This window comes from Buteo buteo, chromosome 23 (assembly GCF_964188355.1).
Source record: "Buteo buteo chromosome 23, bButBut1.hap1.1, whole genome shotgun sequence".
Taxonomy (NCBI): domain Eukaryota; kingdom Metazoa; phylum Chordata; class Aves; order Accipitriformes; family Accipitridae; genus Buteo; species Buteo buteo.
In genome coordinates, this window is record NC_134193.1 from 22,525,653 (window position 1) to 22,551,114 (window position 25,462).

The 25,462-nt window shown below is 60.6% G+C and overlaps 2 protein-coding genes across 2 annotated transcripts in view; one reads left to right on the forward strand and one right to left on the reverse strand.

Annotated features, from left to right (window-relative positions):
* The window catches only part of ADGRD2 (adhesion G protein-coupled receptor D2), a 28,215-nt gene extending 25,584 nt beyond the window's left edge, over positions 1 to 2,631 (forward strand). The window contains exon 25 of the mRNA XM_075054848.1: positions 2,483 to 2,631. Coding sequence (XP_074910949.1) covers positions 2,483 to 2,490 — 8 coding nt within the window. The 3' untranslated portion in view covers positions 2,491 to 2,631. The remainder of the gene's footprint in view (positions 1 to 2,482) is intronic.
* A 3,654-nt stretch (positions 2,632 to 6,285) lies between these two features.
* Positions 6,286 to 25,439, reverse strand: NR5A1 (nuclear receptor subfamily 5 group A member 1). Its single transcript, XM_075054849.1, has 6 exons — positions 25,338 to 25,439; positions 24,708 to 24,849; positions 20,241 to 20,881; positions 11,785 to 11,904; positions 11,035 to 11,182; positions 6,286 to 6,533 (listed from the first exon to the last, which is right to left on the reverse strand). The coding sequence occupies exons 1-6, from the start codon at positions 25,437 to 25,439 to the stop codon at positions 6,286 to 6,288; spliced, it is 1,401 nt and encodes a 466-aa protein (XP_074910950.1).
* Between the last annotated feature and the right edge of the window lie 23 nt (positions 25,440 to 25,462).

Genomic DNA, 25,462 nt, shown 5'->3' on the forward strand with positions numbered 1-25,462 from the left:
CCCAGAAGCATTGCAGCTTTCCTCCCCACAGTGGACACATGAGCAAGGCAGAAACGGTGGCATCCGGGACTAAATGTGCTGCAGCATTTCAGGCGTAGGAGTGGGGTCTCAGAGACAGCAAGACCTACACCCAGCACGTGCATTTGTGCTCTGTCCCCCCACAGTCTCACCCTCACCTGCTCCTGCATATTTTAATCCCGCCACATGTGTAATTAAACTCCAGCTGTGCAAAGAGGTGGGTGGTTTATTTTGGTTTTGTTTTCTCAGATAAGCCCTCGGTATATTTTTAAAAGCCCGGGTCTGCCCAGAGGACAGTGGGGACGCCGGGCTGGGCTCGGTGCCTGTCCCCCCCATGCACCGGCTGATGCACAACGGCCGTGGAAGCAGCCGGTGGGTGCAGGGCAGCCCTGTGCACGACCACCCTCTCTGCTAGCACCGAGCGTGGCTCCGAGCGCGCCCTGGGGCGAGGGAGCCCTTGGTTGGGCAGTCCTTCAGCCTGGGGTGAACGAGAAGATCTCCTTGAACCAGAAGAGCACTCCTCTGCACACTTGTGTATGTGGAAGCCAGCGTGCGGCACAGCGCTGGTGCCGGCTACGCTGCGCTGCTCCGAGGCACCGGGCTCAGACACAAGTGCTTCCAGCCATTAAAAATAAAAAATAAAGGGCAATAATGCCCAGCTGTAGTAATGCCTGGAAGACCCCAGGGCAGCTCAGCGTTGCACAGGCTCCCATCTTCACGGCCCGCTCAACAGAGCAAAATGCTGCGTAGCTCTTGGAGATAACAGCTGCCAGGGGAAGCAAACCATAAACTTGTGTGCTTGATGATGAACAGGAGACCAATCATTTCAATACAGACACTGCTTCCCCTCTTCTGTTTTCTCCCAAATAGATTAATGAAAAGAGCCATATTTTGCCCCAGGTATCTTTATTTGAAAATTACCAGCCAGCTCTAATGAAAAGCGTGATGTACCAGCAGCAGGCTGGCAGGAGCTCCCGCAGAGACCCAGGAGCAGCCCACCTGCCCCGCGGGGCAGTCCAGTAGGGAGAGCTGGTGGGCAGGAGAAGCACTGGACCCTGGGCACCGGTGGGAGACTTGGGGCTTAAATGACTTGCTCACAGTCTCCCAGGAAAGCTGTGCTGGATCTGGGATGGGATCCACCTCTTCTCTGCTCCAGCACCTCAGCCATGCTCTCGTGAGAGCTGTGGGCATCGCGCTGGCTTCACGTGCAAGAGGCAGCCAGTGCGTCCGTGGGGGGAGGTGGGATGGGCTCCCAGCGGTGCATTAACACGCGTGAGGATAAGGGCGGATAAAATCCAGGTAAATACCAGACCAGTTTCAGAACCACAGAAATGAGGAGTTTTGCAGTGTGGCTGTGGCCAGGAGGTAGGCATGGGCTTCCTCCCTGCATCCCCACCCCCAATATTCGGGCTCCCCCCACAAGGACTCAATTCACTCGGAGAGGCCACACATTTCCGCAGTAATGAGCTCCAGCCCAGCTGTACAAAGCTGCACGTTGCAGTGAGTGCACTGCCCGGATTCATTACACTCTTTATGTAAGCAGGGGATGGCCGGGGGGGGGTTCACATATTTGCACAAACAATAAGTACCGTCTTCCTTGTCTTGGCAAACAAGAGCTCCAAGAGGCCTCCACATCCTCCATCTCCTCAAGTGATGGCTGCTTTGTTTCCCCACGATAATTTCATTATTCTGTTTGAATACATTTATATGTTGCTAAGCCACACATAGCAACATGGATCTTGTCTCCATGGCCCAGCCTTTCTCTGATCAATATTGAGTAATTCTGCAACTCTCGCCATACCGCGTTAAATAAGATTGGGTTTAAAATAATAAGGAAATTACGAGTCTTTGGGATTCAAAGCCAGTAAACCACCTGAGTGTCATGGGCACTTGAAGAAATGCAGACCCCTCAATGCCAACCCTGCCAGGCTGTGCTGTGGTGGGATCGCTGCTGCCATCTGTGCCATGGTCCTTCCCGACGGGCAGAGGGTATCTTATGCCCTGATGGAAGGAGGTGCATCCCATGCGATATCAGTGCTGTCTGCCACGGTAGCGCTGGTATTTTCATTAAATCCCATTTAAACCTCATTCTTCAGCACTTCTCAGAGCTCGGCGCTGTGCGCGGTGGGTTAATTTCTGAGCAGGGGAAGAGGAGGTTTCTCCTTACAGCTGCAGTCCCCTGCACTGAGGCAGCTTTGGCTCCCTGCTGTAAGGGCTGTATTTCAGAGACCCCCTAAAGGGGCAGGGGGGGTCCATGAGATGGCAGAGCCACACTGGCAACAGGCAGGGCTGGCCGTGCCAGACCAGTGGCCGCCTCCACCCGCTGCTCCATCCTACGGCGGGTTTGGGATGCAGTTTCCCCCAGCGCGCCGCAGGACCGCGCCAGTGCACCCGCTGCCCCGGCAGGGACCCCTGCCCTCCCCTCCCTGCCGACGCAGCTGAGACCTTCTCTCTTTTGCTTTAGGTTTCTGAGAAGTTTCTGGGTGGCGGGCCCACAACGCCGAGGCTCTTCCAACAGCTGGCAGGACGGAGGAGCTGGCTTCCGTGCGGAGGGCTGTCCCAGCCCAGGCAGAGCTGTTAGCCCTGCGCTTCTTCCTAGCAGCATGTGCGGACAAAACCAAGGCAGGACTGGGGTAGCGTGGGGTCTCACGGGGCTTCATCTGCTGCTGAAGACCACCCCGCTCCTCTCCAGGGGTGGGCAACCAACAGGCAGGTACTCGTCCTGACTCCTGCCCAGCCTGCGTGCTGGCCTGGGGGTCCCCGCGGCTCATGCAGCCCCTGCCGGGGCGGCCAAGCTTGGCCCGGTGCAGCACTGCAGCCGGCAGCCCCGTGGCACCGCCGGCAGCATGTGGTTTTGCGTGGCTGTTGTTGCTGCCAGTAGAGCTTGTTTAGCTTGGGGGGCCTGGAGCAGGTGGCAGGGGAGCAAGCCCAGCTTTCCCCGTGGCAGCCGTGCCCAGGCGGTGTGCCCACGGTCCCGTGCCGGCAAGGACGGCCGCCTTCCCCGGCTCTGCCGCCGGCCCGGCACAGCACAATGCCGGGGCAGGGATGGGGACGGGCTGCGTAGGAAGCACATGCGCTAAGGAAGACAGCAGCTGGCTTCAAGTCTTTTCTAAAGCAGCTGACTTCAATAGCATCTTCTGCTGCTTAGGACAAAAATCCTCTCCCTGCTCCTCCCCGGGCTCTCACCCGGCTGGCGTGGCCGCTCGCCAGCTGGGGTTATGTTTTCTCTCCCTCTGTTCTTTGCATCCGACTGGTTCTCCTGTTACCTCCCTAGTGTTTAGAGCACATAAAATGTGTTGGTTCTTTTGCTGATTATGATGACAGTAAATGCTGATTTTAAAGGCAACTTCCTCTCCTTGTTGCAATGTATTCACGGGAATGGGCTCGTGTTCAGCCGGGGCAGCATGCCGTGGCTTTTCGTGGCTGAACGCAGTGGAGGGCAGTTTGGCCACGGTGCCTGGGACCAGGGCACTGCGTGCTCCCGTGTGCTGTCCCCTGCACTGCGCTGCGTTCCCCGGCCTCAGCACAGCGTGTGCTGGCCAGCATGTATCTAGGTGCTGTTGGGAACTGCAGCCCTCGAGCAGCCCCGTGCTGGTCAGGAGAGCGAGATGCGAGTGCAGACCATCGCTCCGGTTATCAGAGTCAGCCAAGCACCAAAATACTTACAAGACAGGTCATCGAACCTATTGCAGAGCTCTGTGCTTTGCTGCGGGTTTGCTCCTTGCCGCAGTGCATGGCACATCGCAGGCTTTCAGCCACGGTGACCACCAAGGGCTACATGAAAAAATCCCGAGTTTAAGCTAATTGCCCATCGCTTGCAAAACACACTCAGAGTCGCTATGGCAATTCCCAGCAGCACTTTGAACCAGATCCTGAGTCACCAATGCCTTGAATCACACCACAGCAGCGGCCCCCCCTCCTGCACCCGTAGTGTCCTGGTCTCACGGAAGGCAGACATCGCTCCAGGAGTGACACCCGTGGGCACCGGGTGCTTGCTGGGGCCAGGCACTGCTCTCCTGCGGGGACACCAGGCAGGACGTCCCTCCTGCCTGTGGGGAGCCAGGAGGAGGAGGTGGCACCAACAAGGAGGGTTAGAAAGACAGTCAAAAAAGACAAAGTCTGCCTTTTTAAATGAACTGCAAAATTTATTACAGTGGTTTGCTCCCGACAAGGAAGTTGGTAACCTCCTGCCTGGGAAGGAAGGGTGGGGAGTGGGGAAGGGATGAGAGGGAGAAAAGGATGTGAGACACAGAGAGAGAGACACTTAAGGACACTTTTCATTTTCTGAAAATAAAACATCTTTTACCTCCCAAACCATATTCTCCAGTTGTTTAAGTTCACAGAAAGAAGAAGGTGAAACCGAACCACAGACTTCAGGAGGAAAATGCACAAACGTTGAAAAGCAGAGACAAACATGCTCTTCTGCATCTAACAAGCTTCCACAAACCGCATGGCTCTGGGCACAGCATCTGCAGCTCCTCAAGGCACCGGCTCTGCGCAGAGCCGCAGCGGACAACAGCCTCCTCGAAACGAAGAGCAAAACACCGCTGTGGACAACAAACCTGAACCAACCCCAGCCGTGCTGGAGGAGCCCCAGTGGAGCCGGGGGGGGGCTTGGCCATGGCCGGGGGTCTGTGCTGGGCTGCCCGGCAGCAGGGCGGGAGGAGAGGAGACCATGGCTGAGACCGAGAGCAAGCAGCAGCGAGAGTCCAGTACATCCCAGCTCGGGGGGCTGCAGCCCCCCAGCGCTGCCCAGTCATGTCTGTGAGCCCCTGTCCTGCGACTGGAGAGGAACCGATAACTCTTTGCTTGTGGCTTCAGCACAGCGTTTGCTGTCGCCTGGGGACACGGCAGAGCACAACGGGGGGCCTGGGGGCTCGGCTCGACCTGGCCCGAAGTGCAGGACAATTCTTATTATTCTTTACCTATGCTTGGGCAGGTAAATGGAGGACGGGGCTGTAAAGCCCCCCAGCTCCCCTGAGACCCCAGGCACGTGCTGGCGTGGAAGCAGGTCTGGGCTGTTTGCAGTCTGGACCTGCTGCTGCCCTGGCACCTGCGGTGCAGGGGCCGGACCCTGCACCTCCCTCTGCCCCCATCACCGGTGGGCAGGAATGGGACAGGTCCGTCCCCGGCCCCATCCTGCCCCTTGGCTGTTCTCCAGGCGCTGCCTGGACATGGCTGATGGCTGGAGCAAGGCAGGACCTGCGCTGCCCAGGGACGCTGTCCCGGGGCCACCCCGTCCTCGCGCTTCAGGAACCAGCTCGGTTCGTGGTGCCGATGCCGCCTGGGCACTGTGACCTGCAAAGGTTTCCAGCCGCGGGGATGTTGTGCTGGCGCTGAGGACGCAGCAGCAGGGCCACCGGCCCAAAGTGTCCCGAGGACAATCCCCTGCTCCCGGTACCAAATCTCTTAGAGCCTCTGCAGCAAAGCTTTGACATCCCAGAGACATGCTGGCCATGGACACCTGTGGGCCCTGGGCACTGCGGCTGTCAAGAGCTGCAAAGCCATGGCTGCTGTCTCCAGCACCGGCAAGCACTGAGAAAACAAATCTCAGCCGAGGGCTCAGCACTGCCCATCCCTGCCTGCCCTCGCTCGGCAGGGGCTGCGGTGGGGTGCAGAGCAGGCAGCAACGCTGAGGGGAGCCAGGAGAAGGGACCCCGGCACGTGCACCCTGGGGTCCTGGCTCGGCTGCGTGGGGCCGACATCTCCAGCCCCAGCCCTGGCGTTCTGCTTGGCTCCTGCAGAAATCCTCCGCCTCTGTGCTGGTGGCTGGGGACACCCCGACCACCGCGAAACCACAGCCCGGAGGGTTCACCTCACCTCTCCCCTGCCCTGTGCACGAGGGGCCCTGAGACATGGGGCAGGGTTGGGAGAGGGATGGCAGCGGTGGAGAAATGGCTGGTAGGGACTGCAGGAGGGGAGCATAAATAAGAGAAAAGCCAGGACAGGCTTTACCCTTCCTTCGTGCCACAGAGCCGGGTCGGGCAGGCGGCAGGTTGGGCACCGGCTGTGCAGAGGAGCCAGGGGGCCAGCGCTGCCGATGGGGCAGTCCAGCAGCCGAGCCCACGGCCCCGCAGCCATCAACTGTCCTTACCGTGTGTTAAAATAAACCACCTGGGACTTTTGCAATAGTACAGGTTAAATAGCATCACTGAGAAAGGCGGGGTGGAGAGGCGGCACCGGCCCGCCAGCCCCGGGCACACGTCCTGCCCCTGCGGCGCTGCTGGCAGCACCGGGGCTGCGCCGGGTCCGTGCTGGCGGCCGCGCTCAAGTCCGCTTGGCGTGCAGCATCTCGATGAGGAGGTTGTTGCAGGGCACCTCGCCGCTCAGGTGCTTGTGGTAGAGGTACTCCTCCGCCTGCATGCTCAGCGCCCGGACCTCTGCCAGCCGCAGCAGCAGCTGGCGAAACTTGTCCGTGGAGTGGGGGTAGTGGCAGACGGTGTACTCCAGCAGCGCCGCGTTGGCCTTCTCCTGAGCGTCCTTAGCCAGCGTGTGGTTGTCCAGGTACTTCACGTCTGCAAGGGAGGAGGACGATGGTGAAACGGTGCCGAACGCACGTGTTTGCCCCATCCGTGCCGTGCTGCGCTGGGTGCGCCAGGAGGGACCCGCGCTCCTGTGTCAATGTCCCTTGTGCACAAAAACGCAGTGCAGGAGGGGTCCCATGCCCCATCCCTGCCCGGCCATGGGGTGCCCATCCCTGCCCTGCCTCCCGGGTCTCCCCCGCTGCTGAAGATGGACACCCAAACCCCCCGGCAACAGGAGGACCGATGTCCCCCTGCCCTTGCCACTCAGGAAGCTGCAAAGCCAAAAGATGTTGCTGGCTGCGCCCACACAGAGGGGGCTGTTGCCATGAGCCCCCTTTAATTCCTGAAGGTCGAGGAAGCGGCTGAATTAATTCCCCGATAAACCTGGTCTTTCCAATGTGGCAACTGGGCTCACCAGCCTGGAAACCCTAATCCTCCGCACCTCACCAGGGTCGCAGCAGCTCCCCCATAATCCTGCTGCCAGCTCTGCTGCCTGCAGGGTGGGAAGCAGCGCAGCACCAAGGTGCAGGCAGGGTCTGGCAGCCAAGAGGCCGCTGCAGCCCTGATGGCAGCACTGCAGGAGTGGGGCATGCACAGCCCCAGGGCAGAGATTGTCCCTTGGGACGACGGGTCTGGAACTGCCCTGCAACCGCAGCCATGGCAGAGGAGTGACTGCAGGGACAAGCCCAGCTGGTGGGTTGGGGTTTCTCCAGGCTTTTGGGGCAGCCTGAGCTGGGGTCTGCCCTCCAAGGATGCTGCCTCAGTGCTCGGGTTGCCATGAGTGCTCCGTAAAGGAAGCACTGATTTTTAATCTGCGCAACATGTTGTTAAACCAGCCCCACACGCAGATTTCAGTGGCTTGAGGGAAACAGTGCCGTGCACTGCCCCATCAGCTGGCTACAGCTACACGCAGCAACGGTATCTCGGCGCCTGCCCACGGGAGACCTTGCTGCAAACCCCGGCACCGAGCCCATTTGGGGCAAGCGGATTTCATGGATTTACCGTATGGCACGGAGGCACCCAGCAGCGCCGCGCTGGGTAACGGCACTGCCGGCTCCACCGCCCACATCCAGCAGCCGCAGATGCACGGCCAAATTCAGGTCTGTGTTGGCAGCCCGGACACATCCCGCCCGTAGGCTGGGAACACGGAAACCTGGGCACGGGTTCTGGCCAAGGCAGCTGGGACTTGGGGGTTTGTTTCTGGTTTTCATCCCCAAAAAGCGGGGAGCCAAACATGGCTGTACCCAGAGGGCTGAGCAGCTTTCGGGAGGGCAAAGCGCAGTGCTGGTGATGGAGGTGCCTGAGCAGGCGGGAGCAGACGGGACCCCCGTGCCACTGGGTGGGGGTGTCTGTGGACCCCCCCTACACTACCTGGCCCTGCAGGGCTCCCTCGGGGGGGACCACGGCACCCAGCGCTGCTCCAGCCCAGCAAAGCTGGGAACCCCCGGCCCGTGCTCGGGCTCCGGGCTGGGTGCTGTGCGGCACAGGCACAAAGCGCCGCAGGTTGTGCCAAGATGCACTTTATCAGATCACCCTTCCCTTTTCACGCCTGCGGCACATTTGCTCCTATTGTGGCCGTCTCCCTTCTACCCGGGTTGTTGTTACGAAATCTCTTTATCTGCATAAGGTTATTCTGCATGTCATTAAAAAAAAGAAGTTATATTGATAAATGTCAAATCTATCCCCTGAGTTGGCTCAACAATAGCTAGTTCTACTCGATGAACTCACCTGGTTCTCTGAAAGACCCTATTCACTGTTTAATTGAATATTTGAATAATCTTTTCATTCCTGCAAGGAATAAAGAATGTTGTCCAAATAACATTGACTCACTTCATTTAGAGACACTGCAGCAGTTGCAAAGACTGTCCTGTGACAAAGCCTCCCATCACACATACAGATATGCCTGGGATTATTTCTATGCCCTCAAGTGTTCTTCCTATTCACAGCTCCTTTTGTTTGGGAGAAGCTGCTGATAAATTGCAAACGCTTAAGGGAATGTGGGCTATAAAAGCCTCTCTTCCTCCCCTCCCCAAGAGTAGCTGCTTCATGAATGTAAGTCATGAAATCGAATGATAGGTCAATCCATTAAGGCTCTATTAAGCCCTTCTGTAGAACAAAGCTAACCTGTGCCGTCCTCATAAATATTGCTATTTTGAGAAGCCCTAATTTTAATTAAATCTCTTTACCTGCTCAGGAGAGAAATCTATTTAGAACTCAAATGGCAGCTCTTGTGAGTGGGGCTTGGCTTTGACTGTGCTGTGGCAGAGTGGTAAATGTGGAAATTCTCTTGTTAAAGGCAATTACATCCTGCACATAATACACAATCCCATCCTCTACAGCTGAGCCTGCGAAGGGCAAATTACTCCAAGTGAGCTCTGCAATATGGAGAGAAAAAGTTGGATTTGGGGCAAAATGATGTATGGGAAAACACAGCTATTTGATTCCACACCCTCCCTGAAAGCCGCTGCTCCAGGGAAGCAGAACCACAGCTGCGATCGGCACAGCAGCCGCGGCCGCCGGTGCTGGCCGTGCTCTGGGAGGACGCTGCCCTTGCTCGATGGGCCGTGCTGTGCCGTGCCGTGGCAGGGGTACGTGGGGCAGCACCGGGGGTACTGGCCCTGCCGGTGCTGAACCCACGGGGCAGAGGCCAGGGAAGGTCCCAGCTCAGGGCACAAGACCCACCAGCTCCTTTATTTCCCAGCCCAGGCACTGTTTGTGCCATACCTTATCACTGCTTGAACAGCAAATTATCGTATCTACTTTCTCTTGATTTCAAAACAGCTCTAGAGGAAAAGAAAGCTGCCGGAGGAGATGCTGCAGGTGCAGGATGGGATGGCAGCGCGGCTCCCATTCCTCGGGTGCCTGTGGCTGCCGGACTTGCCTGCTAACCGGACATATCCACAGCAAACCTGAGTCAAACCAGTGGATCCTTCAGAGCTTACTGGCCGTGACCCTGGCCCCTAGGATGGGGGAGTGGATTCCCACTGCCTACAGCATGTCGGTGCTCCCGCTTAACCCATTAACCCAGCGATGGTGCTGCTCCTGGAGCAGGCTGCCTCCTCAGCGACGGTGACATATAGCGATGCAAATTCTCCCTCAAGCACAAACTGCCAAAACCCACAGCAGTGTCCATACAGCGCAGAGAGCAGCTCACGGCCTGCTGCACTTGGCAGTGAGGCACAGGGCCACTGGCAGGACCCCCCCGGATGGGACCAGAAGTGCAAGCACAAACCGAGGCACTAGGACAGGGACGGGGACAGGGACAGGGATGAGTTGGGATGGGGATGGAGACAGGGCTGCCCCAAGCTGGGCTCACTGTCCCGACTCGGCACCGGCACCCAGCCGCTGCACATACATAAGCATAAGTTTCCCTGGGGAAATGCCAGTTCCTGCCCCGTCTGGGTGCGTGCAATTAGCAGCGGCCATGGAGGTGTGGGAGGTGAAGCAGCCACGGTGGCAGAGATGCGGGCTGGGAGCGTGGCAGCCAGCTGAGCCCCTCGCAGGTCCCACCACCATCCTCTCACAGGGAGGTGAGATCTCCCACCAGGACGAGACCGAGGGGAAGGTGTCAGCACCGGTAATGAAGGCAGCCAGGCTCCCTGTGGTCCCCGTGGTGCTCAGCACCACCCACAGCCGCGCCACCCCACCGAGGGCTGAGATCCCTCTGGTGAGACTTTGACGGACATCCCGGCCTTGGGGCGATGCCTGCGGAGAAAGGAGGCTCATCCTGGTTGTGGTGGATGGGGAGATGGTCTCCGCAGGGGCGGCAGCATGGCCAGGGCGGGAGCAGGGCGGGAGCAGGGCAGGAGCAGGGAAGGAGCAGGGAAGGAGCAGGGCAGGATCAAGGCAGGATCAGGCAGGAGCAGGGCAGGAGCAGGGCAGAGCTGCTGTGCAGCCCCAGGGACGTTGCGGGCTCTGGCAGCAGCACCCGTGCTCCTGTGTATTTTGGCTAGGTGAGGCAGGGCTGTGTGAACCCGCCGCCTCGGCCCGACCGCAGGCTCCAGGGCTGAGCCTAATCAGGAGCCACGCGCGGCCCCTGCCCGCCGCGGTGGCACGGGCTCTCTGACGCAAATCCCGGGAGATAGGGCTGTCCCGGGCTGCCGCCTCTGTCAACACGCCTGTTTTGCCGCGGCCGTATCAGCCGGTTGTTTCCCTGCCCGGTCCGACGGGAGAGTGACCAAAACAGTCTCCGCTTGGCCAACGGGGTGGCAACGGCCCCCGCGGCTGGAGGCAGAGCCTGACCCCGCAGCGGGAGACGTTTCGGAGCCCCCGGCGAGGCGTGGGAGCCGGCACATCCCAGCCCTCGCTCCTGGCTCCTCATTAAAAGCCCCTTCGCTGCCCGCCGGCGCAGCAGCCGGCACGGCTGGACCCTGAGCTGCGCCTCGTCCCTCCGGCCACGCTCCCAGCACCCCCCCGAGACCCCGCGGCAGCACGGCCATGACACCCGAGCGCGGCCGCCCCCCGTCCTGGTGCCCCCCGCGGCAGCGCTCACCGAGGCTGAAGAGGATGAGGAACTTGAGGCAGACGAACTCCTGCCGGTCCACCTGGAGCGAGTGCAAGTGCAGGACGAGCTCCTGCGCCCGCAGCACCAGCGTGTTCAGGATGGAGCCGGCCTGGGTCGCGATGGTCGACATGTCCACCTGTGGGGATGGGGACGGTGTCAGCCATGGTGGCCACAGTCCCCCCCAAACCGGCTGCAGGGGACCCTGCGCAGGGCAGGAGCCGGGCACCAGCCCAGAGTACCGACTGAGAATTAGGAGTGTCAAAGCAAAGGCTGATGAGTGAAACAGGAACCCTGTTTCTCCAGCACCAGTTAAAAAAGAGGGGTCCTTTGCAGGGTGCTGGCATCGCAGGCACCCGCGTCTCCAAAAACCACCCCTGGGGAGGGAAGGGGCCCCTTCTCACATCCCGCCTCTGCGAGTACAGGTGTGGCTGTTGATCTTTCCACGAGAAACATTTTTCTCCAGAACCAGGAGCTGGATGGCAGGATGGGACAGGACAGGATGGCACGGGACAGGACAGAATGGGATGGGATGGGATGCGATGGGATGCGATGGGATGCCACACTCTGCACAAGCCATCCCATAGCACAGCAAAACGAACCCGTCCACCCTGCACCGGGTAGGCAACCCTGGGCCAGAGGTAAGACAAAAGTCACCCTGCACCCCCCCTCCACCCCACCACCCGGCCCCCACCGACCCCTCCGCAGCAGCCACCGCAGTCTCTGTGGGCCGGCGCTCACCTCCTGGCCGGTGACGAGCAGCACGCTATGCTCCTTGCCGTGCTGCAGCTGCCGGTAGACGTGGTCGAACACCAGCAGCTCGCTCCAGCAGTTCTGCAGCAGCTTCATCTGGTCGCCCACCTGAAACACAGCCAGAGCAGCGCCGCTGACGCCCATCGCGCTGGGGCACGCTCGGCCACGGGGGAAGCTGGGGCTGCGTCTCCACGAGCTTGTTCCCGCCTGGCAGGAGCGGGCTGGGATGCCCCGGTCCCTGCACCCCCCCTCCTGCCCCCCAGCTCTGCGTTCGAGGGTCAGCTTTATGTTCTAACCCTGTGGCAGTGACGGCTCAAACTCACACCATCAGCCGCTACGGCATGTTGCCATATTAGCATTGGACCTGGGCAGGACTCGCACCCGTCTGTGTCTCGCCCTGACCACAACAGAAACGGGTTTTCTAATGGACTGGCATCAGTGTCAAAAAAATCCAATTTTCACTGCTCACATGCCCAGAAGTAGAGCAACAAGTCCAGTCATTGGTGCCATTACATGAAGCAGAGAGTGGATGAGGCCTTCTGCCACCAGGATGAGCAATGCCTTGGTACAGATACGGCATCAACATGATGCATTGGAGACATGACAAACCTCTGTCTCCCCCCAGGCCTCCAGGTGACCTGATCTACAGAGACTTGCCCAGCCTCAGGTCTGCTTTGTGCATGCATTTGCTTGGCAGGCCATCGCGGGTGGGTTGCAGGGAGCATCACCCATCTCTCTCTGGAATCTGGCTCCTCCAGGTGGGACAGGACTTTGTCCTCCAGGACTTTGTCCCTGAGTCTTGCAGCCTGGCAAAAGCCTCATTTTTTTAAGAACCTGAAACCCTCCTCACCCTCCCACCTGCAGAGCATTTCCCAAATTCTCACACACACATTTATACATCGAAATTGCAGTCTGACTGTGAGCAAGCTCCTAGCAAGGAGATGCTGCGTCTGATTATGAAACATTAATTGCAAAGCCCTAGTCTGGCTCCTGGTTCCCACGTCCACCCCTGCCAGCATGTAACTGGGCTGGACGTTGCGCCCCACTTCATCTTGCTACTGGTATCCCCTGCATCGCCTCCAGCCCTCCCTCCACGTTGGGTGGGAGGAGAGGATGGCCAGACTGACACCCACAGCACTGGTTAGCGTCTATAGCGAGGACTGCGACCACCAGCACCCTGCGGCCGCGTTACACCTGCAGGCTCACGCCCCACACACACCTTGTACTGCGCTCACACAGCACCCACCCCGTGCCCGGCAGATATCCCGTGGGAGGCCAGCCCGGCAGCGAGGTCCCCTTGGGCGGGCAGGGAGAGCTGGAGCTGCACCCTTGGTAAGGGGATGCTGGGCTGGAGGAGAGGAGACGGGCTGGGCGGCTGCGCAGGGCCAGCTTTGAAGCAGCTCAGCGTGTTTCGGTGGCTCTTATCAGCGTGGGTTTTCCCCCACCAGGCACAACCTCCCCGAACCACACACAAATCTTTAACAAAATGACTGCTGGCTGCATCCCCGGGCGGGAGGGAACGCGTGGCTGCTGCACAAAGGCCCTGTGTGTCCCGGCAGCCCCTCTGGATACTTTAAAATGAAAGAAGACAGTATCCATCCTTGCCTCCCTGCCCGGGATGGCAGGTTTGTCGGAGGGGGGGGCACAGAGCTGCTGCAGCGCAGCATGGCCACGGGGGAGCTGCCGGCTACGGGCATCGCTGCGCCCTGCACCTGCCAGGTCAGCCTCTGCCCACGCTTCAGCACACGCGTGATCACGTGCACGTTTGCACGTGTGCTGATGTGTACGTGCAGGCACAGGTATAAGCGTCCACAGCTACGCTTTCAAAGAAATAGCTGCGATTGCCTCCGATAAGAAGCTCAACCCAGGACACAACTGCAAGGACTTCTGCAGGTCCTGCGGGAAAGCCGGTGGGCTGCAGGCAGCGCCAGCGATGGGCAGGACGAGCTGCCAGCGCCAACGGCTGCGTCTGGCGAAACAAAGAGGCCGGGGTCGTGGTGTGACGCGGGGCACGCTGCCATCCCAGCTGAGGGAGCGGGCAGGCAGCCTGCCGCTCAGCTGCCATCCCCGCCACCCTGCCGAGAACCACCATGGATCCACCCGACCCGCTCCGTCCCCTCCGCACTGATCTCCGTGGGACCCCAACTCCTTTCTGCAAAGAGCTGAAACCCCCCCCCGCCCGGAGCCCCCTTCTCCTGCGAGGCTGTTGTAAGGAAAGGCCGGGGGGGTTATCAGTGATACTTCCCTGCAGAGCAAATTCAGCGCCAGCAGAAGAGCTCTGCAGTGCCATTGTGCTCGCTGCCTTTAATAGAAGGAAGACAGATGCAGTATCACAGGACTGGATAATACCCTCGTTTTGCTGAAGAGGCTGCAATAAACCAGTGCTGAAAGATTGCAAAAGGAATAGAAGTCAGATGAGAAAGAGCTTTATGGTCTCAGAGCCCGGCACTCCCTGTGAGCTGCCGGGATTTGTTTCTCAAGTGCGGTGAGTGGCCAGAGCTGGATGCGCAGCAGCGCGGGGAGGGAGATGTGGCGCAGAAGGCAGCGACGGCGACCAGGGCTGCGGCGCCCACTCCTGCCCAACGGCACGAAACCCACCTGCAGCAAGATGCAACGGGGCTGCCAAGGCCAGGCTCGCCACCGCATCGCCCAAACTGGAAAAGGAGCCACAGTACACAGCCCAGCAGAATAGACCGTGAGGTTTCTGTTCAGCTGCTGAACAAAGAACTGGGGAAAAGCTCATTCTGCATCAAAACAAAACAGAGATTTTCGGAATTCGTGATGACCTCTGCCCCAAGGTGAATGGCTGGCTGTAACCACGGCCAGCCCTTGCGGGGAGCTGGGCTCCTGGCGCAGCAGCGTGCTGCCAGCCCAGCCGCACGCCCCTGGCCAGTGCCGAGCTCCTCTGCTCTGGCTGAGTCGCAGCGTTGTTTTGGAAGCTCCTTCCTGTGCCTCATTCCTGAGCAGGATGAGCTCCAGAAGGGACAGACTGAAGGTTTTAGCCTGAAAATGTTTTTAAAAAATTCAGCTTTTCCAAAAGGAAGCATTTCAACATTTTTGAAATCTTCTTTTCTGCCTTTAAAAATTACTAACCAGCTTCTCCCAAACTCTACAGGCGGGTTCAGCTCCCTCAGCAGAGCACCTCTCTGCATCCCGTCAGCAACACATTTCGCCCTGCGTGGCTGTCGCATGGCTGTTCCCTGGCCGGCATTCTCCGGCGTGCCACAGCCTTGCCTGGCAGCATCGCAGTGCACTGGAGCCACGTGGCTGTGGCATGGGGGGGAGATGCAGCTGGGGGCATGACAGGGTGGGCTGGGGGCTCTGAGGGCTGGGCAGGGCTTGGGGACATCTCCAGAGACCCCAGCCCTGCCTGCACCCCAGCACCAAGCTGGGGGTCCCTGTGCCCTGGACTGGGGCAGCAGCAGGCATCCCCCCACGGCCCCGCTCTGGCAGTGCGGCTCCGGGCTGGAGATCACCTCGCCTGTGCCCAGCGCCAGCCCTTGGCCTCCCAGGAGGAGAGGGCTGCTAATGGACGGCCACTCAGAGTCAATCAATCCTCCCGGCGAGGCGGCACGCAGGCACTCTCGCCTTTAAAAGTTAAGCAAAGGATCTTCCTCTTTTAATGTCAAGGCTTTTCAACGGAGTGCTTTATCAAGGACCTGATGCAAGCTGTCTTTAAGAGGTGATTTTTTTTTTTTTAAAGCAGGCATTTAACCCATTCACAAAACACGGCAGCGAAACGCTCCCAGCACAGGGAGAGCACTCCCCTGCCGCCGAAAGCGCCTTGATGCTGAAGGCCTGTGACCCACAGAAAAATGCATTTCCCTGCAGCAAATGGGCTGGGACCAAGGGCAGGAGGGGGCCAGGGTGTGCAGAGGCACAGACGGTGCTGCCCGGCTGCAGGACCTGCATGCGGATGTAGCTTTAAACCTCCTGCAACCCTCCCTGTGGGTTTATAGGCCTGAGGAGAGGAAGACCCTGGAACTGTTGGGGCTCCCCAAAAAGGGCTCAAGCCACCCCAGTGCCTCAGCATCCCGAAGCCAAACCCCCGCGGGGACAGCAGAGCCCTGCTTGCGCTTGCTGCTCCCTGCACGGCTGGTCCAGGGCATGTCCCACCTCAGGTACCGCTGTCTGCCCTCGAACATCTCCGCAGCGTTACGAAGCAGAGTGACCCACCAGCAATCCTGCTTCGCTCAGAAGCCCTGAGCGGGTCACAAGACATCGATCCCCAGCGTCTCCCCACCAGCTTCAGCACACCACAGGCACGAGGAGGGCTCGGATGCCCCTGACCTGCCTTCAGCCCAGGGATGTTGTCCAGGCCTCCTCCCAGATCCCTGGTGCAGGATTTGCCCCAGCAGCTCCCACACAAGTGCACGGCACACACCAGTGCCCTGAGCCGCAGCCCGGGCAATTACTGGGTGCGAGCAGGACCTGTCACCTTGGCTACTGAGAAGTGCGAAAGTGGATTACCATCCGCCAGACACCTGCAATCGAAACCCCACACAAGTCTAAGGTGTTGATGGTCAATGCAGGTCCCCATCCACTTGCCCAGATACCACCGCGATGGGCATCTTAAAGCAAAAAAACACCAAGACCAGTGTGGCAGGGCCAGGATCTCGTCTCCCTGCTGGCAGAGAACCGTGTCCCAGGCTACTGCTTTTTGCTGGGGCTCGCAGGCAGCCAGCTGCAAGGCTGCGTGGGCATCGTGGCTCTGCGTGTGCATCCCAGGAGCGAGGGCACGGCTGTGCCAGCCGGAACGCCAGCAGGCAGGGAAAGCCATCACATTTCCCCTAGTGCATAGGATGCTAAACATTGCTGCAGCATCCATGACCAGAAGGAGATTTTAAATCTGCCAAAAACGCTCTGGCCGTTGGCCAGGAGATGGGGTCAAGATGACCCATGTGTGCTAAAGGCAGAGAAGCAACTGACTACAAATAGGCTTCGTCGTGGCTCCGAGATCTCTTAACGAGAAGCGAGGGACAGCAGCCCAGCAGACCCAGCGACCCGCAGGAACCCCTTGGTCCATGGGAATGGTTCTGCCCTCAGTGTCCCTTCCCCCTGACACTGGCGCTTGCCCGTGGATGGGAGGGTGGTTTGCCCCGGCCCCACGGCGAGGAGGGGCCAGGGAGGCGATCGGCATCAGCCCACCTCCCCGTGGCCGTGCCATGCCCCTCCACTGGCGGCAAGGACCCGCCGCACACCCAGGCCAGCCCGGCCTTCGGGCTGAAACCGCGGCAATTTGTTTAACATTCCTGGCTGCTCATCCCAATCTAAAGGTCACTGCACCCCTGTGTGCACAATATTTATATGTACGTATGGCAGTAACACCTATATAAACCAGGCTGTGCAAGATACGTGGCTATAAACCAAACCGAAACCAGACACAATGTGAGTGTGCAAGCATGCGTGTGTATGCACATCTCTCTGTCTGTCCCTCTCCATATATATATAAAAAAATTACATCTGAAAGGACAAAGTTGCCTGAGACTCACGACCCAACAAAATATATTTCACCCCCGGCCCATATTTTTCTTCCTGAAGAGATGCTGCAAATCTTCCCTCAGTCCTGACACATCTCATCTAGACTCAGTTAAAGTTCGTATTTATGGGCGTCAGCGCTGACCTCTTCCACCTCCGCCCGCGCGGCCTCGCGCCGCGGCTGCCTGGCCGGCCCTCGATAAACAAGCGGGCCCCCAAATCCCCCTCTGCCGCGCGGCATTATTAGTCTTGCCTCCGAAGGCCAGCGCAGTCCGTAATTCTCTGCCTGGTGACACGAGATGAACGCCGCGACATCAGTCTCCCCGGCGGATTGGCATGGGGACCCTCGTTTGTCAGTGGCAGACTGACAGAATTACTGGCCCTTAAATGAAACGATATATCTGGGAAGTTAAATCTGTTTTCAATCTGACTGCCCCGCGCCTGTGGGCGGACGTGGCGTGTGAGCCGATGTCAAGAGGCCATTAGCCCATCTCCCCCCTCCTTCCCCGGGCGCAGCGGCAGAGCCGGGGGGGCTCTTCCCAACGCCCCCCACCCCGGCCACCCCACCGGGAGGAGATGGCAAAGCACCCAATCTGCCACTGCCCCTCGCCAGGCTGCTAGTGTGGGAATGGGAATGGGAACAGGACCTGCCGCCTCCAGGGGCGACCTGCTCCCGCTCTCCCTGGGCAGGGACCAAAGGCTCGTCCCGGCCAGGCATGAGCCAGCAGGTCCCCACGGCCCCGAGGTTTTGCTCCGTCCTCTCCAGGCTCCCTGCGAGGCCCGTAGGCGAACCCAGCTGTCTGCAAAACAGCCCTGTGGCAGGAGCACGTGGGTGCTGGGAGTGTTCAGGCAGGGGATGCCGCGCACGGGGTCATCTGCCCGCACCCCCTTCTCACCCGCCTTCACCCCCTCCCGGCTTGGCATCAGCCCAGCCTGATGCCCCGGAGCGATGTCCCAGCCCGATGCCCTTCCAGCCTGGATCCCCGCACCGGCCTCGGCCAACAGCCCTTCCCCGGCTGGGGGCGGACTCCATTGCCTTCACACAGATGTTCCCAGGGGATGGAGAGGGCTGCTGCCATCTCCTGCTCCGAGGAGCCCTGAGCACCCAGCAGGGACTGCCTGCATGACGGCCATCGATCTCCGAGATCACAATTTTACTCCGTGCTAGCAGGCTTTAGGGTAAAGCCATAAACTCTGCACTAGCGGGAGTTCATTTACCGCCCCAGCAGCTGTTTGCTTTTATGTGCCAGGCAGGAGCAGGAGTGGGGTTTCAGGAGATGCAGACCTACTCCTGCTTCCCAAAAGCTTCTCCCCACGTGCCCAGGGGAAAGCCACCACCCTGCGCCGGGGAGGACACGCCGTGCCGGGTGGGTGGTGGGCATCCCCAGGGGGAACATGCCCAGAGGGGCCCGGGCACCACAGCCCTGTGCTGGGGGCTTGGACCTGCCGGGTTCTGCTGTGCGCTGCCGAGCCAGCGCACGGGAGGGAGACAAGGCCAGCAACAACCGCGCTTTCTCACGCTCCCTCTGGAGTCAGGGTGGGACACGGTGTCGTGCAGTCCCTGGCCCTGTGAGACGCTGGAGATCTGCCCCACGCTTACCCCATGGATGAAGTCAAAAGGCATGAGCCCCCGGGGTGGCAGTGATGGACAGGGATGCCCAGCCGAGCTCCCATCCCTGGGCACTGCACCCCGTGTCCCGGGCACGTCAGGATGCCGGTGGCCCTGCCAGGTGAGGCCTCTGGTGCTCCTGTCCCCCCCCCAGCCCCACAGGAGGAGGAGTGCCCGCTGACGCGGATTCACACGGAAACAGCCTATTTTGGTGGCACAATCAGGCTGACAATGGACTTACAAGGCTACGCGGCACCAGGAGCTGAATTTACACTGTTTACAATATCTCCTGCAAAACAACAACCACCCTGTTCCCAAAATCCAGGCTGGACACTGATATGATTGAAATGAGCCCGACCCACTCCTACAATGCTGTTTCCTGACACTGTTCCGGCAGCCAGGGGCTATTTTGAGCTGTGAGGCTCTGCAACGCTTGGCCCCATGGCACCCCGTGGGATGGGCATGGGGAAGAGCCTGGCCCTGTCCTGGGGCACAGTCCCCACAGCACCACGGGAGGAAGGTGATTTTGGCCAGAGCCGGTAGCACAGCCTCATTCTGGAAGCACAGGAAGGCACCCAGGTCTCTCAGCTGCCCCAGGACATGGCTCTCTGGGTTTTGGCCACATCATTGCAAAATTTCCTCTCCCATTTTTGCACCAGTTTGTGATCCTAGTTCAGCCCAGGACATGAATGGAAAATGTCTGAAAGCTTGGCAAGGTTTGCAGGATGGCAGAGGCTGTCCCTCCTCTGCTAATCCACCCCTTGGCCCCAGCAAGTATTTGGGGGGATTTGCTAGAGGGGATGGCCCGGCAGGACGGGGGTCAGTTCCATGTCCCCCAGCCAGGCACGCTCACAGGCTGCCGGCAGCAGAAGCAGCTCTGGAGGAGGCTTCGTGGTGTCCCCTGCCCCGGCCAGCCCTGCCCTGGCTCCCTGGTGCTAATAGGCACCCACCCGACAGCATCGATTTTCCTCCTAAAGACGGAGGAGAGAATTGTCTCAACTATAATTCCTCAACGTTACATTTTTCAATTATATCTTGAGCTTGACACCACAGTCACTCTGCCAGCGATTGCTCCCACACCTGCCCCCACCGTGATGAATCTGAAATCATTAGCTCTGCGGCGACAGCGGGAATCGCTCTGGTGCGGGGAGCCAGGAGCAGGACAGGGACGCACCAGCAGATCTGCAGCACTGGTGGCCCCGGGCTCATGCCCACGGGCATTGCCCTGTCCTCACAGCATTTCAGCCCCAATCCTGCCCATGGCAGCTTCCCATCCTCACGGCATTTCAGCCCCAACCCTACCTGCCTCCCGTCTCCCGCCCAGTGCAGCGTCCCTCCCCACCGCCCAGGTTCCTACCTCCAGCTCCTTGAAGAAAATGCAGCTCCGTGCCCACTCCACGATGGAGAAGAGCGTCTGGTCGGCCATCTTGCACATGAGGCCGAAGGTGCTGAGCTTCTCGTGCCGGCCTTTGCCTTGCTCTTGCTGCAGGCAAGCCAGTATCCGTGCCTTCACCTGGGCCTCGTCGGGCTCCAGCTGCAGCAGCTTCAGGATGACCTCGGGGATGTCGGGGGGGGAGCTGCTGGGGTAGGTCTCTGGGTACACGTAGGCGGGCATGGACTCGTGCACGTTTGTGTAGTGGTCCGGGTACTCGGACTTGATGGTGCGGTTGGGGAAGGAGGGGTAGTGGTAGCTGGCGAGCGGCACGTGGCTGGGCACAGTCATTCCCAGGGAGGGCGTCCCGTAGGGGCTGCGCTCGTAGTCGACGGGCGTCAGGGCGGCAGGATTGGGCGGCAAGGTCTTGGACATGGCGTGGATGCTGTGGATGGTGGAGGACAGGCTGTAGTCGTTCTGCACCGGGGACATGATCTGAGGCACGGTCTCCAGCTTGAAGCCGTTGGCACGGATCAGAGCTTTCTTCTGCTGCTTTAAGGCACGGTCCCGCTTGTACATGGGCCCAAACTTGTTCCTCCCGCCGCGCATCCTGTCTGCACGCACAGCTGGGGGGCAGAGAGAGGGCAGAGGCTGCAGTGAACCTGCGCGGAGGGAGACCAGTGCTTCCACGTGACACAGAGAAAGTGATGGGGGGGGGGATTTGGTGGCCAAACGGGGCTGGGGGGCACTGGGAATACCTTCCCAGAAAGCCACTGGCAGGCTGTGCCGCTCCCAGCCCAGCCGTGCACACCATGGACGTGACATGGCAGGTTCAGGTGCCTGGCCCCGGCTCTTGCCTTGCCTGTGTCACCCTTAGAGCCTCTGGGAATTGCAGGAAAGGAAGAGACATTTGACTTTAACTACAAAATGGGCTGGGGGATAAAGCAGCTTGCATCCCTCACAGGTTGAGGGGACAGCCCATGAAGCCCAGACAGACGAGGGGGCTCGACACCCACTTTCATTCTTACGACCCCTGGCTCTGGACCAGCCCTGGGATTTCCTTGTTTCTGCAGAGCCTGGGACCCCACAGCCCACTCGGGACCCTGGTTCGCCTGCATCCAGGCTGCACATGCTTCTTTTCTGCAAAGCTCTGCCCCTTTCACAGGCGGCACAGCTGGCAGGTCCCGCTGGGCGCACTGCACACCACAGCAGGGCTGTGCCGGCTTTTGGGCAGGAGGCTGCCCATCCCTGCCGGGTATCGGCTACGGCCAAGGGGCTCTGCCACGGCATCCCACTGGTGGAGTCACTCTGATGGCCCCATCGCAATCTCCCGGCTGTAGCAAAGCAGATGTTCCCTCCGAACCCCAAAAGAAACCCAAGAATGTGTCAGTCCGTGAGGGAGCAGGTGCTTCTCTGCAGCAGGAGCTCATCCCTCCGCACCGCCCCGCTGCGCTCCTGGGGACTGCTGCCCCGGCCCACCCTTGGAAGAGCCTCAGCTCGCTGGGAGCTGGGAGCTGGACGTCGGTGCAGAGGGATGGAGGAGAGCGCGCCAGCGAGCACAGCCCACAGACTTAGCATCAAAGGGAAAAAACCCTCCGCTAGTTTCCATCCCTGCTGACAGCAGGCAGGCCTCGCTTTTGTGTCTCAGCTGTTGTTACCTCTGCCTCTCTTTCGCCTATTTATCCTGGGACCGCTGGAAGCACGGCCAGCCCCCTCGGAGAGCCAGGGCACCTCCCAAACTCTCCTCAGGCAGGCTGGAAATGGGGAGCGTCGCCGGGAGCAGCAGCATTTCCAGGGCGAGCAGGAATGTGCTCCCAGGGGAGCTGCCCCGTGCTTCCTCCCTCATTCTTTATTCATGAAAACAGCATCTCGCTGGGAGCAGGGCAGCCAGAGGCATCCTCTGAGGTGAGGTGTGCTGTGGCCCCCCACTCCTGAAAACCTGCCCACACGCCTCTGGGCAACAGACAGCTGCCCCGGGGCCACTCCCAACTTCAGGGCTACAAGGGAGATGGCCGCAGTCAGAATGTGTGCGTACCCCTGCCGGGATCCCCGTGGGCAGACCCCGTCACGCAGCCCGAGCTGGCACGGGCAGGGCTGGCGTCCCCAGCCACACACCCCAGCGATGCCAGAGCGCACCGAAAGCCCAAATCTCCCACCCACTCGACGTAATGTGTTTCCACCACTGCTCAAGGCTGGGCCCAGCGATGCCCAGGATCACATCCCAAGTGGACCACCGTGACTCTGGGCAAGGGTGCACAGGCAGGGACCCCACGGTGCTGCCTGCACCCACACACACAGCCAGAGGTGCTCACGGCCTGGTCTCTCAAACCCTCCGCAGGCAACTGCTAGCACACCCCCTTCCCTCTCCCAGCAAGGACACAAAGGGAGAAGAGGCCTTTTAATTCCCTCCTGCTCCGCTTTTCCTGCCGTTTGTGCCTCACTTGGGATCGGGAACAACTTGCCATTCACTGCATCCCAGCTGGCTGCCGGGAAGCGACTGATGCGCCCCGACCTCCGGGGCAAGGGGACCTGAGCGGAGCCACCCAGGAAGCGCCTGCACCCCCAGCACCCCCCCAAAACCCGGGGTGCAACCAGCCGGCACGGCGGCAGGAGCGGGCCCCCAGCGCGCCCCCTTCCCGCTCCCTCTGCCTCGCCTGCCCTCGTCCCCACGCAGAGCCCCGGCTGGTGTGAGCTGCAGGCTGAGCTCTGCCTCCCCTCGCCCACCTCATCCTGCCCGGGGCAGGGACGTGGGGGTGCCCGGGGGGTGCCCAGGGGTGCGGGCAGGCTTGGGCTAGGGCTGTGCTGCTCTCCCCAGCCAGGCTTCGCTGCAGCATCCCTTCAAGCACTTCACGGGGGGCCTGGGTCAATGCTCTGTCCCCCAAATCAATCATCTCGGGCTTGCTTTTGTCCCGTGGAGCTGGAGGATCACCTTCAAAGTGTCACCTCAGATTCCCTGCCCAAAAATACTCGGAACTGAGGCTCCGGTTTTTACCGCAAAAGAGGTGGTCCCATGGGAATATCACCCTGCACTGGGGGATCCCCCCCAGCTGCCTGGCTGCAGGGCTTTGCTAAGAAGCTAACAGCAAGAAAATAAACAAAAAAAGGCTGTTTAGGAGGAGCAGCCTTCCGATACCCCGGCTGCTGCCCTCCCTGGCCACGGGACCAAAGGAGCTCCAGGGCGAGCAAGACAAAAACTGCTGAAAAGGGGCAAACAGAGATCGCGCCTGTTCCCCCCCGGCCACCCCAACTGCTGCCCCTGCCTGCCTGCCCCCAGAGGCCCCAGCCCCTGCCCAGCGCCCAAATTGTCCTCCAGCACCCGTCAAAACTGCCAGAGCATGCACAGATTGATTTAAGGCACCAGTAACTCCAGCCCGGGGAGGAGAGTGAAACTGGGATCTGTTTGGAGACGGGGCTGGAAGCCAGCCCACGCTGGGAGTTTGCAGGGGCTGATTTTGCAGCTCGATGTTGTGTCTTACTCCTGCGCCTCTGCTCGCAGGCTCTCATCCCGCTTCTGGAAGCGAGCAGCCGCTGTGCAAGTACACGCAGTACTTTCTGATTAACCCGCACTCTGCCCTGAGCCTCTGGGCAGGCGAAGCCCTGCGCAGCGAGCCTGGCTGGGTGAGGGTCTCAGCCCGGCCGGTGCATCTGGCCGCTTTCATCCGCTGCAAAATGTAAACGATTTCAGGGGAGAAGAGGTGGGGGGGTGGCTGACTCTGGTGGGGGGGGCTCCTTTCTGTGTCCGCTTTTGCTTTGCAGTCGCCTGCCAGCAATCTGTCCCCCCGACTGTATTTTCTTGGCCCATGCTAAGCGTTGCAGAAACCACAACACTCGACTTGGGGATGTTGGGGCCCGACTCTGATATCTCAGTCGGGATCGACTTCTCTGAGACGAGTGAGGTGGTGGCCGGGGGGGCTGTAATTGCACTCCCCAAGAGTCAGACGAGAAATCTGTTATAGTAAATGTCACCAAGAGGAAAAAATGTAATTCGTGGTGGGTCTGCAGCAGTTTTATTGCGCGCCCCAACATTTTTAACGTTTTCCTTAAGTCTCGGCTTCTGGAATTATGTGCTTAAGGAAAACAATAATTTCTACGCTATTTCCCAACCCCTCTGCCAGCAAAGAAAATCCTGGAAAGTTGAAGCCGCAGCAGCCAAAACCCCCGGGGAAACAAAACAAAAACAAAAAAAGGAAAAGCAGGAGGCGACGCGAGAAAACGAATTTTTTTTTAACTTGGGAGGGAAGAACGGAATCGAAGCGGCCGCGGGAATTACCGGCCCGGGGACGCGGCGGGGACGGGCGGGCGGGCGGCGGCGGGGACAGCGCGACCGCCGCCGGGGGAACCGCGCAGCCCCGCGCAGCCCCGCGGCCGCCCCCTCCGCCGCCCCCCGGCCCCGTCCGCAGCCGCGGAAGCCCGGCCGTGCCCGCGGGGAGCCGGCCGGCGGCTTAGCCCTACCTTCCAGGCGCATCCCCACGGAGAGGCACTTCTGGAAGCGGCAGTAGGGGCAGCGCTTGCGCTGGGTCTTGTCGATCTTGCAGTTCTGGCTCTCGGTGCAGGTGTAGTGCTTGTTGTTCTGCACCGTCCGCTTGAAGAAACCCTGCGGCGGCGGGCGGCGGCGATGCGGCGGGCACCGGCACCGGCATCCCGGCATCCCGGCATCCCGCCATCCCGCCACCGGCAGCCCGGCTCCCCGGCACCCGGCACCAGCATCCCGGCCCCTCGTCCCGCTGCCGACGGAGGCTCCCGCCGCGACACCCCCCTCCCCAGCCCCCGCCGCCCCCCCCCCCCGGCCGCCCCGCCGCTGTCGGGGCTCCCGTCGCGGCCGCGCTCCCGTCCCGCCGCCGAGGGCGAATCCGCCGCGAACGAAAACGGGCGAGGAGCGGCCCGCGGCCGGCCCCGCTGCCCCGGCCCCCGCGGAGCCCCCTCCCCGCTCTCCGCTCAGCCCCGGCCCCCTCTCCCCCGCGCCGCGGTCCCCGCACAGCCCCGGGCGCCTTTCCCCGGTCCCCGCAGAGGCGCCGGTCCCCGCACAGCCCCGGCCCCGTTCCCCCCGGGCCCCCCCCCCCGCCCGCCCCGGCCGGCTCCTACCTTGCAGCTCTCGCAGGTGAGCAGCCCGTAGTGGTACCCGGAGACCTTGTCCCCGCAGACCGGACAGAGCTCGTCCAGGTCCTCATCATAGGAATAGTCCATCCCCTCCAGCGGCCCTGCTGCGG

Bases quoted from the DNA above. Each gene is read 5' to 3' on its own strand.
- NR5A1 (XM_075054849.1), bottom strand. From the start codon at position 25,439: ATGGACTATTCCTATGATGAGGACCTGGACGAGCTCTGTCCGGTCTGC. The intron at 11,905-20,240 runs GTAGGAACCTGG...GCTGTGTTTCAG, and splicing joins TTTTCTTCAAGGAGCTGGAG to GTGGGCGACCAGATGAAGCT. The intron at 11,183-11,784 runs GTGAGCGCCGGC...CCATCCCCACAG, and splicing joins TGCTCGTCACCGGCCAGGAG to GTGGACATGTCGACCATCGC.